This window comes from Protobothrops mucrosquamatus, unplaced genomic scaffold, assembly GCF_001527695.2.
Source record: "Protobothrops mucrosquamatus isolate PMUCROS unplaced genomic scaffold, P.Mucros_1.0 scaffold6, whole genome shotgun sequence".
NCBI classification, from domain to species: domain Eukaryota; kingdom Metazoa; phylum Chordata; class Lepidosauria; order Squamata; family Viperidae; genus Protobothrops; species Protobothrops mucrosquamatus.
In genome coordinates, this window is record NW_015386393.1 from 1,703,653 (window position 1) to 1,716,729 (window position 13,077).

The following is a 13,077-nucleotide window of genomic DNA, read 5'->3' on the forward strand; positions in this document are numbered from 1 at the left end:
GCAGCTGCCCCGGCCCCTGCCTCACCTTGCCTTGCGGCAGTGGCACCCTGCCCCCATGCCTCACCTCACCTCACCCCGCAGGACGAGCCTCCTGCCCACCATCCCACCTGCCAGAGACCCCCCTGGATCTCCCCCAATCCTGCCTGGCCCCCACAGGCATCCCTCCCCATGAGCAACATCAAGGTGGCCATGCCCACCTCAGCCATGCCCACCCAGTCTGCCGTGACCACTGCAGCCATGCCCACCCAATGGGCCATGCCCACCCAATTGGCCACACCCATCCAATGGGCCACTCCCACCCTGCACCCGATGATGTGTTTTGGGTTGCAGTTTGGGCACTCGGTCTCTAAAAGGTTCGCCATCACTGATCTAGGGAGTAGCTATACTCAATCTCTTCCTCTTCCCACAATCCATCTCTGGACTGTGCTGTCTCTTGTCCCTCCTTGCAATGTGTTTCCTCCTTCCTGGGAACCTCCTATGGTACTGCAGTCCATCACCTCACCTCCCCCTTCATACAGGGAGACCACAACTTACAACCATTCGTTTGGTGACAATTCAAAGTTACAAAGGCACTGGAAAAAGTGACTTATAACCCTTTTTCACATTTATACCATTGCAGCATCTCCATGATCACTTGATCAAAATTTGGATGCTTAGCAACTGGCTCATATTTATGATGGTTGCAGTGTCCCGGGGGTCATGTGATCAGCTTTTGCAATCTTCTGACAAACATAATCAATGGGGAAGCCAGATTCATTTAACAACTGTGTTACTAACAATTGCAAGTGATTCATTTAACAGCTGTGGCAAGAAAGATCGTAAAATGAGCCAAAACTCACTTAACAAATGTTTCATTTAGCAACAAAAATGTTGGGCTCAATTGTAGTCGTAAGTTGAGGACTACTTGTACATTGTTTTCTCAACAATACTTCATATTTATGTTCATGGAGGAAAGCAATGCAAGCCAGTATTGTGTTGTTCCAAATAAACTACAGATATTAATTTACCAGACTTAAGCTTCATTAAGGGGAATCCTTAGCCAATAGCCATACATTTTGTACCCTTATATGTCTTCCAAGTATCTCCAAAACTGCACCTGTTTCTAGGTACTATATAAAATATAAATTTCAGCCTATTCTTGTTTGCCAGATCTACTAGCGTCTTCCCATTCCTCCCTTGAACCTGAATTGCTATGTTCTCTGAAAGACTGAAAATGTTAATGAATTAATTTGCACATTGCTCCAGCCAGCTGGCCCTAGAACTTGACAATATTGTATTGAGATGATGATTCAGTAAGCAGCTGGCTTCCATGAATGTACTATGCACAATTCCAAGTGCCAAGATCTGACTCTGGAAAATTCCAGCTTGACAAAGGAAGGGGAATAACAACCCACAAAATTTGCCTTAGTTTATCCAAGCAGTGAAACTAAAACAATCACAGAAGGAGCTATATAGTATGAGAATGCTAATGGGTGATTAATGACTGTACCTGAAAAAGTGACTGTACCTGGGGAAAAAAATCCAGATTAAATCATTAAACAATCATTAAATCATTAATCAAGGGGAGAGCAACCTAGAAATAAGGAGACATTTCCTGACAGTGATACCAATTAACCAGTGAAGCGGTTTCCCTCCAGAGATTATGGGTGCTCCATCACTGGAGACTTTTAATAAGAGATTGGACAACCATTTGTCTGAAATGGTATAGACTCTCCTGTCTGAGCAGGGGGTTGGACTAGTTCTGTTATTCAGTTATTACCATTTTCAGGATTATATAATAAGGGATAGGGAAGCTCTCTAATGTGAGAAAGTGGATTGCCATTGCTAATCAGATGGGCAAGATGGAGAAATAATCCAGTGGGGTACAACTCAACTTCGTTTTAATCCCTAATGTGATATTAGTGTTGAAATGTTAAATAAGTCCTTGTAGAAAGTTCTTCCTGTTTTCAAGGACCAGTTCTAAGTCACTTTTTCCAGTGCCATTGTGACTTTGAATAGAGATGTGTGTGTGTGTGTGTGTGTGTGTGTATGTGTGTGTGAGAGAGAGGGGGGGGAGAATAACTTTATTGTCACTTTAAATATATACTAGTCAGCATACATTAAAATGAAATTTCATTGCATTCAGCTCTCAAAGAATAACCACCTCCAATATGCACTACATGACAAAAATTATGCATATACCCACCCATCCACACATATATGACACAGAGAAACAACACAGTCTAGTTTGGATGTACCGCACCCTTGTATAACACGCTCTGGCATGCGAGTTCCAAGCTTACAGCAAACAAAGTCAACGCTGGGAACAACTGCCTCCCAGCAGCCTTCTGACCCTGGTAAACAAACCGGCATGAGCACCGGCATGACAGCAAGGCAAGGGAAGCGAAGGCAGGTTTTAAACTCCCCGCCGTTTCTCCGCACCGATCAACTGTTCGGCAGAGCTCCGAACAGCTGAGCCGGCAAATCCAGAAGTTCGGCCGGCCGAAGATCTTGCCCCCTCCCACCTCCCCCCTCCCATTAGTGGCAAGCACACAGGGGCTTGACACCTGCACCAGGCGGTATGGCAGTGACATGTAAAGAACCCACACAGGCATGCCCTGTGCTGCGGAGGTTACCATTATTTTTTCGTGTATAAGACGCTGCACTTGTATAAGACGCACCTGATTTTTGAACAGGGTATTTGCAGGAAAAAATAGCATCTTATAAACGGAAAAATACGGTATACATCTACATGGTGAAAAAAAAGAATCCTGTGAATTTACAAGACAGATGGCACAAGGAACAAAGCAATTGCAGAATCTAGTAGTTCTGCTATAAATACTTCAAAACCTCCTCCCAGAGGAGAGCAACAGAAACAGACCATGAAGTGGGTGTGTGGGGTCTCTAAGCGCATAGTGCTTGTAATGGTCATTAATGAATGGTCATTAAACGAAAGATTGTAAATCAAGGACTACCTGTCCTAGGAATCCCTGATGTAATTTAGATATTGCTAGGTTGATATATCCTGGCAGAAAAGTGGTATATCTTCCAGATGCCCCCCCCCCCAACTTGCAGTTTTAGGAGGCTAATGAAATGTATTGTCCTTACTGCTATGAGACAAATAACTTTAGGGTGCTGATGATGAATAGCCATTGGCATTGTTTCCAGTGGTGGGATTCAGCCAGTTCGCATCAGTTCAGCAGAACCGGTAGCTAATTTTTTGTTGCCCAGGGCCAGAATGGACTTCCGGAAGTGGCATCCATACAGAGAATCGGTTGTTCACATATTTGAGTCCCATCACTGATTGTTTCTCACCCTTCTTGCTAAGGAGGGTGAGAACTAAGGAGAAACTTCCTGACAGAACAATTAGCCAGTGGAACAACCTGCCTCCAGAAGCGGTGAATGCTCCAACACTGGAAGTTTTTAAGAAGAAACTGGACAGCCATTTGTTTGAAATGGAATAGGGTTTCCTGCTTGAGCAGGGGGTTGGACTAGATGACCTCCAAGGTCCCTTCCAACTTTATTATTATTATTATTATTATTATTATTATTGTTGTTGTTGTTGTTGTTGTTGTTGTTATTATTATTATTAAATACAGACATTTTCCTCAGAAATCTACCTATGACTGAAGTGCCCATATGAATACACTTCCTTGAACACAGTAGCATAGAGTATGATAAAAAAAAAATTATGTGCTGCTTACAGCTCCCTGGCAGCTGAAGCAAGAGAAACTAGCTGTTTTGCAGTGTATAAAGGATCACAAAGCACTGCTTAAGTTACAAACTGGGGATGAGAGGGTACCAGCATTATGTGATCAAGAGTGAACAATGGGATTGCCATTTCAAGAAATGATGTCTAATGCTAGTCAGCAAAGGACCTAATTCTTCCTTGCAGATATGGCAGGAGAAAGGGAAGCCTTGATGGAGATGGCATATCCAGAAGTGCAAGTCTTCTGCCAAAAGCATGGCTTGATGTTTGAGGTAAGCTAGAAGTAGCAGTTAATGGAGAACATTTGCAGCTCAGGATTGAAATATAGGAATCTTGATGTTTATTGAGCCTGTGTTCTTTTTTTCTGGCAAATGTTTCACTACAACATCTTTTAAGCTTAATAGCCAGCCAACCCTTGTAACAAAGCATTGCTGTTACTGTACTTAAATTCGGTAATGAAACTTTGCAAGAAGGACAGCAAGATCAGCAAACACTAGGATTTCAATGTAAGCTGAAGCCCAATATCACTGGCCTTAAAACCTGAGAAGTTGTTTGCTATTGTTGAGGTTCTCCAGAATTGGGTTTTTTACTAGTGCATTTGTGAAAATTTACTGTTTGGTAAGTAATAACTATGGTGATAGTGAAAAAAATGAATCTCTCATGTTCAGAGATGGTGCCATGACAACAAAAGTCCCACTGCCCTGTGAGTTCCCAAAAATTCTGTTGGGCCAGGCTAGATCTGTTCTTGATTTATCCCAGTGCACAGTGTATATGTTTATGTTCACAACACAGTAGTCAAAACAACTGAAACAACTGAAGAATTAACCTCAACAACGTTTTTAAATGTTGTAGTTAATTTCATTTATATATTATTCTTCCTCTTACAAGATCTAACATATTTATAGTTACACCTACTGCAAAGAGGACTAATGGACAATTTACAGTACATCTTCCTTCTCTGAACAAAAAAGTTGAAAGAAGCAAAAAAAAAAAAAGTTTATCTTGTAAACAGTCTTAGAGTTCTGCCACTTGACCCTTTAACTCTGTAATAGTCATGTATCTAACTTAATGAAAATGGGGAGAAATGTTTTCAGATGATGTTGTCTGCCAGCCAGTTCCTACGATCCATCTTGAAATCTACTCTAGGTTATTGATTTAAGATGGGGCACCTTTGATCACATGGGCACCCGCCATATGTCTACCCAACTCTTTTTAGAAGAGATCAAACGCTGCCAGAAACTTTCAGTGAGTTCCAGCTTCATTGTAAGTACTACCTTTATTTCTTTATTTGTTTTAAAAAAAAAGTTTTATTAATTTTTTACAATAACAATCCTTAGTGCCTGGTGTACAGCATGTTGTCTTGGTTCCTAATTTTTTTTAGAAAAAATACTACCTTTATTTCATTTTATCTGACTAGGAAAGGAGCTGTGCCACGGAGTAATCAGTGATAACACTGCTACTATTTTACTGCTTATGTTGCTGGTATTGAGGAAGATGGTAGAGGTAGTCCTTGACTTACAACCCTTCATTTAGTAACTATACAAAGTTAGAACAGCACTGAAAAAATTGGACTTAAGACCAATTCTAGCACTGATCTGTGTTACAGCATTCCCATGTCACATTATCAAAATTTGGGCAGTTGGCAAGTGGCATGTATTTTTTTTTATCATTGCAGCATCCTGGGATCATGTGATCACCATTTGCTACCTTCCCAGCTGGCTTCCAACAAGCAAAATCAAGGGGGGGGGAAGCTGGATTTATTTAACGACCACATGATTCATTTAACAACTGGAGTGATTTGCTTTAAAAAAAGATTGTAAAATCAGGCACAATTTATTTAACAAATACTGTAGCTTGCTTAACAACAGAAATTCTGGTCCCAATTTGATCATAAGTCAAAGATTATCTTTATAGAAAAAAATAATACACAGAGGTCCTGGTGCTGGGACAGGGAAAAGAAAGAGCACTGATAAATAGTATTTTCTCTGTATGGCTCTTGCCCTCTGGAATGAGACATCTCCCCCCACCCCAAAAAAAACCAGATGGTTCCATCCTGATTATATTCAGGAAGCTATTAAAGACCTAGCTGTACAACCAGGTCTTCAGACAGAATGATACTTAAGCCCCATTGGCCAAGTTTTTGATTTAAATACCTGTCTTTCGACCACTCATGAGTTTGTTTATTTTTGTTCTATTTTCCCTACTTTTTAAATTAAGTGGCTTCTAAACTGTATACTGTAAATAAACAAATGCACCAAAAGATGTGTACTATTTTGCTAGTGAGCAACCTAGAGAAAGTGTCTTTGTTTTACCAATGGCCTTGACCAAGAATATTTAAAATGTGTATAAACTGCCTTTTTAAATTTGGAATTGTTATTCAGTCACTAAGTTGTATCCAACTCTTCGCAACCCCATGGAGCATAGCATAGACTGGAGAGGTCCTCAAAGTTTGCCCAAATTCATGTTCATTGTGTTGATGACACTATCTAACCATCTCATCCTCTGCAGTCTCCTTCTCCTTTTGCCTTCAATCTTTCCCAGCATCAGGGTCTTTTCCAAAAATTTATTGGAATACAATTACGCAAGTTTTTTAGCCATAGTTATAGGAGTAATATGTTACGGACACACTTATAAAATGTACAGAATAACAGAGTTGGAAGAGACTTTGTAAGTCATCTAGTCCAACCCACTGCTCAAGCAGGAGACCCCATACCATTTCTGACAGGTGGCTGCCCAATCTCTTCTTGAAAGCCTCAGTGATGAAGCATCCACAACTTCTGAAGGCAAACTTACCATTGGTTGATTGTTTTCACTGTCAGAAAATTTCTCATTTTTAGGTTGAATTTCTCCTTGATTAGTTTCCATCTATTGTTCCTTGTCTGGTCTTTGGGTGCTTTGGAAAATAGGTTGTCCCCCTCTTCTCTGTGACAGCCCCTCAAATATTGGAACACTGCTATCATGTCACCGCTGGTCCTTCTCTTCACTAGACTAGCCATGCCCAGTTCTTGCGACCGTTCTTCATCTTTGTTGCTCTTCTCTGCACTCTTTCCAGAGTCAACATTTTTTTTATAGTGTGGTGACCAAAACTGGATGCAGTATTCTAGGTGTGATCTTACTAAGGCTTTTGCATGCCTCCTTGGTGCAACTTGGATTTTCAGGTCATCCCAGCTTATACCTTCAGAAGAATTACTGAGAAAATTTATTTGCTACAGGCGCTGCTTGGAAATGACTACAGCCGCTGCCCTATTCCTCTGACCATCGGGGAACTGGAATTTGAGGCCATCAGAGCACAACTTCTGGAAGAGCCCAAGACCTTGCAGCTTCTGGCCCAAAGGTACCTGAAGGATGAGAACGCCATCCCTCCCATGTATGTTCTGCAGCAAACGTCTCAGGCAAACCCAGATGGTGTGGAGGAAGACTTACTCTTGATCCTCCGTAGGGCCGCCTGCCAAGCAGAAAAGCATGGGCTCATCACCCGGGAGCAATTGCAGAATTACCACAAGTCAGGTATGCTTCCCAGAAAAGAGGTCTCCACTATAGCATGCCTTGCTGGGACCTTAAGGTACCATTTGAACAAAATAGATGGTTCACCACATAAATCTAGACTCTGGGCCATTTGGAGTTTGGTCCGTTCAGCAGTGGTGGTGGGGTTTGGGCCATTCAGTGGCAGTGATGAGAGAGGAGATGGGAGAGGCCAGGCATATCCCATTTTCACACTCATCGCTCTTGCCGCTGCCATGAACATCTTGGCAGAAGTGATGTTCAGGCCATTCAGTGGCGGTGGCAGGGTGTGTGAAAATGGGACACATCCGACCTCTGTGCTTCCTCACTGCCTGCCCCACCCCCACTGCTGCCACCGAATGGCACAAACACCACTACTGCCGAATGGCCCATGGCAGTGGCGAGGATCTGTGAAAATGGGGCATGTCCAGTCTTCATCACCTCCCTACCACTACCTGCCCCACCCACCTCCGCCACAGAACAGGCCAAGCACCATTGCCACTGCCGAACAACTTGAACTGCAAACAGCCCAGAGTTTTCCACAGCAGCAGCAGCAAGAGCGGCGAGGATGTGAAAATGGGAAGCCCCTGACCACCATTGCCATTTTGCACTCTGCCCACCTGCTCGCTTTTCTGCCTTCCTGGCTCTCTCTCCGGTGGGAAACCTCTGGTCACCACCACCACTCTGCGCTCTCCCTCCAGCTGCCTTTGGTGCGTTGTCTCCGTGGCAAATTGGACATGTTGAGTTGCAACCTTCCTAGGGGGCTTCCAACAAGCAAAATCACTGGGGAAAGCTGGATTTCCTTAACCGCTGTGTGATTCACTTAACAATTATGTCAAAAAGGTTGTAAAATCAGCCACATCTCATTTAACGTTGCTTAGCAACAGAAGTTCTGGTCCCAATCATGATCATAAATTGATGACTACCTGCCTTTATACCCCCTCTTCCCTAACCAAACTACTGCAGCTGCCAAGAATGGGATGATGTACCTCCTTAGTGGATTGCTGCCATTAGAGCAATCAAATGGTGGAAGCAGGGAAGGAGAAGCTAGCTGCCATCACCACCAATGTCTATTCACATGGTGGGTGATCTTCATACACATAAAGCAACCTGTCCGTCAGCCTTTCACTGAAACCTCCCATTGGCAAGTTAGGTAAAGGAATGAAGTGTCTGCTGACAAAAGATGGAACATATTGGTAGGAACCAAAAGATTGGGGTAACGGGCAAGTGAAAAAGGAGTTTCAATGTGAAGAGAAGTCTTGCAGATAGCAGCTAAACCAGGCATGTCAAACTGCTGGCCTGCAGGCCGGATGCGTCATGCCAAAACTGCACCCACCCCATTGCTGGCAAGGGGGAAAAAGTCGCAATACATCACGCGACGTCATGTGATGTCGCGAATTTGACATGCCTGAGCTAAACCAACTTCATTGTGGTTCTATATCAACCGCTGTAAATCTTGTTCAGGGCTTCCTTAATTCTAGAGGTTGCTTTGGCCTACGTGGCTCCCCTTCTGAATTCTATAATCTTTTCTCAATCTTTTATAGAGATATACCAGGAAATTGAAGCTGGCCTCTTCAGATCAGGTGAATGTGATGGCCAAAGTACCATGGTATTCTTCACAGAAGTGGATATGCCCACATCAGATAGAGTGGACTCACTGGTGGGCACAGATGAAGTTGGCGATGAGCTGCACCCTGAAGAACCACAACAGTTAGCAGATCTGAAGGCAAATATCGTAAGCATGTACCCTGAGCTGATTAAGTTTCACAGGATTCCACATGAGGTAAAACCCAACTCTTTCCGGCAGAAGCCCTGGCCCAAGTATTTGAAGGATTTCTGTGACCAATTTATTGCTGCCACCAACCATCATGTGCTCAGGAGCCTGAGATCTCAAGAACAAAATCTTGGGAAGCCACCTGAGCTGATTCAAGAGCTCACTCATCACATAGTCCTTGGCCAAAAACACAGCCAGGCTTTCTGCTGGCAGCAGAATCTACTGGATCACATTTGCCAGCGCATTAAACAGAATCACCATCAAGCCCATTCCCCACTTGTCATCTGTGGGCCATCAGGATGTGGCAAAACAGCCCTGTTGTGCCATCTCAGTGAGTCCATACACACCACCCTGGGTCAGGAGACAGTGGTGATACTTCGTTTGCTGGGAACCTCACAGGATAGTTCCACATGGAACGGCCTACTCCATAGCCTCTGCCTACAGGTTTGCTTAGCCATGGGTTTCCCTTATACCAAGCCAGTTGGCAATCCAGTCCTGCTCTTTCACTTCCTGCTTTCTTTAGCTTCTTGCCAGGGCACACGGTCCCTCGTCCTGCTCCTTGATTCAATGGAGCAGCTACACATAACTAGAAATGCTCACAGAGCTTTCTGGTTGCCAAAAATCTGCCCTCCAAAAACACATGTGATTCTTACTGTGCTTCAGAAGGAAAATGAAGTTCTGCAGAAGATGACTGGGGCTCCAGAGGATTATTTTGAGATGGGACCTCTTTCTCAAGAGCAAGTGGGGGTAATTCTCTCCAAAACTTTGGCATCCGCAGGGCGCACACTAAGGCGCACTCAGCAGGAGTTGTTCCTGCAAAGCTTTGCAAAGGGTGCGTATGCTCTGCCAGTGGACCTGGCCATAAGACAAGCCCAGCATTGGACTTCATACATTGTATTTGCAGCACCATCCATTTCATCTTCAGCCTTGGAATCTGCATATCACTTGTGTGACCACCTGGAGATGGTGCATGGATCCATCTTAATAGCACATGTACTTGGCTATCTTGCCTGTGCCCGGTGAGTACAAATGTTTGTGTCACCATGGACAAAGGTTTAAAATAGCAGGATACAATTGCCAATAAAGGAGACTATAAGTGGTACCCTGGTGAAATTGTCCAAGTTCTGTGGAGGGAAAAGAGAATTCCAGATAAATCCCCAGAGATGGAATATGGTGGCTATTAGCATTTCTTTTAATGATAAAATGGCCAGGTTCTAAATAGTAGTAGTAGTAGTAGTAGTAGTAGTAGTAGTAGTAATAGTAGTAGTAGTAGTAGTAGTAGTAGTAGTAGTAGTAGTAGTAATAATAATAATAGTAATAGTAATAGAATTGGAAGGGACCTTGGAGGTCGTCTAGTCCAACCCCCTGCTCAGGTAGGAAACCCTGTACCATTTCAGACAAATGGCTGTCCAGTCTCTTCTTAAAAACTTCCAGTGTTGGAGCATTCACCGCTTCTGGAGGCAGGTTGTTCCACTGGTTAATTGTTCTAACTGTCAGAAAATTTCTCCTTAGTTCTACGTTGCTTCTCTCTTTGATTAATCACTGTTTTATTTCTTGCCATTAGTTTCAAACCTTCCTTTGTGTTTTATACTTCCATTAAACCCCAAGGTAAGGTTATATTTATTTATTTGCTTATTTATTTGCTTATTTATTTATGCCACCCATCTCACTATCCAAAGTGACTTGGGCAGTTATTCTGGACAGTCCTCTCTACAGTCCTTTCTATGGGGGTCCTAGAATTAAGAAACTATCCAAGAATTTCCTGCAGGCAACCGGAGGGCTGCTTGTTACCCAATCCGTCATTTGGTGGTATTCTATGGCGAGATACCTTAAAGCAGGTACAGGTAACCCTCTGCTTACAACCCCAACTGAGACATGATTTTCTGTTTCCTAAGCAAGGTGGTTGCTAAGTGTGTTGAGTCCAAATTTACAACTTTTTTCGCCATAGTTGTTAAGCGAATCACTGCAGTTGTTAAGTGAATCATGAAGCAGTCATTAAGCAAGTCCCCCCGTTGATTTTACTTGTTCCAAACTACCTGGGATTGTTGCAAGTGGCGATCACATGACCCCCTGGGATGTTGCAGCCATCATAAATGTATGCTGCTTGCCAAGTGCCAAATTTTGATTATGTGATTGTGGGGATATTGCAATGGTAGTTAATGTGAGGACCGTTTGTAAGTTGACTGTGGCAAATTGTCTCGTTCCATGTAAGTCACTTTTTTCAGGCAGTTATAATTTTGAACATGGTTGTAAGTCAAGGACTAACTCAAGTCATTATAAAGAAGGGCACAAAGAAGAAATTATTTTTAGCAGTCTAGCCATTTCCCTCCCCAATTATCTGCTGAGGAAAGAGAGGAATAACAGGTGCCTACCAGAGCTGTGTGGCGCAGTGGTTAGAATGCAGTACTGCAGGCTAACTCACTGCTCACTCCAAGAGTTCGATCCTGATCGGCTCAACGTTGACTCAGCCTTCCATCTTTCCGTGGTGGCTAAAATGCGGACCCAGGTTGTTGGCAATGTGCTGACTCTGTACACTGCTTAGAGAGGGCTGTAAAGCACTGTGAAGCGGTATATACGTCTAAGTGCTATTGCTATCTGCTTCTCCCTCTGCCCTTTCCACAGACATGGGCTCTCAGAAGCAGAACAAAAAGATATCTTGTCCCTGGATAATGAGGTTCTCACTGAAATTTATCGGCTTCATCCTCCTCCGAGCAAGGTGACCCTTCGCTTTCCACCCCTGCTATGGGCTCAGTTATACCAGGACTTGGCCCAATGGCTGGAGGACCGGTGGGCGGATGGCTTTGTGCTAAAGCATTTTCTCCACAGGTCAGTTGCTACCCTTTCCCTCCAAGGCCGCTGAGATGATGAAAAAGCAGGCGTCAGCTTTGACATATCTTCTTCCATGCAGGGAGTTGGCTGATGCTGTGGAGCAGCGCTACCTGTCCGTGCCAGAGGAAAGGATCAAGCGTCACCAGCTCCTGGCAGATTACTTCAGGGGGACATGGAGCTGGGGCATGAAGAAACCCATCCAGCTACCATCCTCCAACAAGCCTGTGAGCTTTGATAGGAAGGTGAACTTCTGGAAACTGAGGACGAGGAGGATGGATGGATGGATGGAGAGATGGATGGTTGGGAGACCCAAGACAGCAGTACTTCCTGGGAATTTCCCGGAGAAGAAGGAAGAGAAATCCAGTAAAGGTTATAGAAATCAACCTCAAACACTAGCTCTTTTTTTTCCTGGGAAATGGCTTGGTTTTGTTGGGCCCGGTAGAAATTGTATGACTGGAGCCTCTTTCATAATTACCAGCCATAATTTTGGGAAATGTAATGCCAACAAAGATTGAAGAGATAGGGAGAGAGTGAGATGAGATGAGATCAGATTGGAAAAGGCTAACCCTAGAGGAGATATTGCAGTGCAGCATCATAAATTTTACTCAGAAGCCCAAAAGAGGTTGGTGGGCTTTATTCTCAGATAAGAGAATAAAGCAAGACAAGAGTAATGAAGAATAGAGGTGGGGAACATTTGAGGGTGCAAAGGGCATTTGATTTCTTTTTAAGAGGAATTTAAGAGAACTTTCAGATTCAAATCTTTGGCACTTCTATCTTGCACATAAGTAATGGAGGAGCATCACAATAGAGGTTGTTGATAGATATAAGGAAAGGTTGCTGGAATTGGGTATGTCTAGTTTAATGAAAAGAAGGACGAGGGGGGACATGATAGCAGTGTTCCAATATCTCAGGGGCTGCCACAAAGAAGAGGGAGTCAAGCTATTTTCCAAAACGCCTGAGGGCAGGACAAGAAGCAACGGGTGGAAACTAATCAAGGAGAAAAGCAACCTAGAACTAAGGAGAAACTTCCTGACAGTTAGAACAATTAACCAGTGGAACAACCTGCCTCCAGAAGCGGTGAATGCGCCAATACTGGAAGTTTTTAAGAAGAGACTGGACAGCCATTTGTCTGAAATGGTATAGGGTTTCCTGCCTGAGCAGGGGGTTGGACTAGATGACCTCCAAGGTCCCTTCCAACTTTATTATTATTATTATTATTATTATTATTATTATTATTATTATTATTATTATTATTATTATTATTATTATTATTATTATTATTATT

General features: G+C 43.3%; 1 protein-coding gene across 1 annotated transcript in view; it reads left to right on the forward strand.

Moving 5' to 3' along the window:
* The first annotated feature begins 3,876 nt into the window (after positions 1-3,876).
* The window catches only part of NWD1 (NACHT and WD repeat domain containing 1), a 26,374-nt gene continuing 17,173 nt past the window's right edge, over positions 3,877-13,077 (forward strand). The window contains exons 1-6 of the mRNA XM_015809916.1: positions 3,877-3,960; positions 4,835-4,951; positions 6,901-7,195; positions 8,734-9,982; positions 11,586-11,789; positions 11,872-12,034. Coding sequence (XP_015665402.1) covers positions 3,877-3,960; positions 4,835-4,951; positions 6,901-7,195; positions 8,734-9,982; positions 11,586-11,789; positions 11,872-12,034 — 2,112 coding nt within the window. The remainder of the gene's footprint in view (positions 3,961-4,834; positions 4,952-6,900; positions 7,196-8,733; positions 9,983-11,585; positions 11,790-11,871; positions 12,035-13,077) is intronic.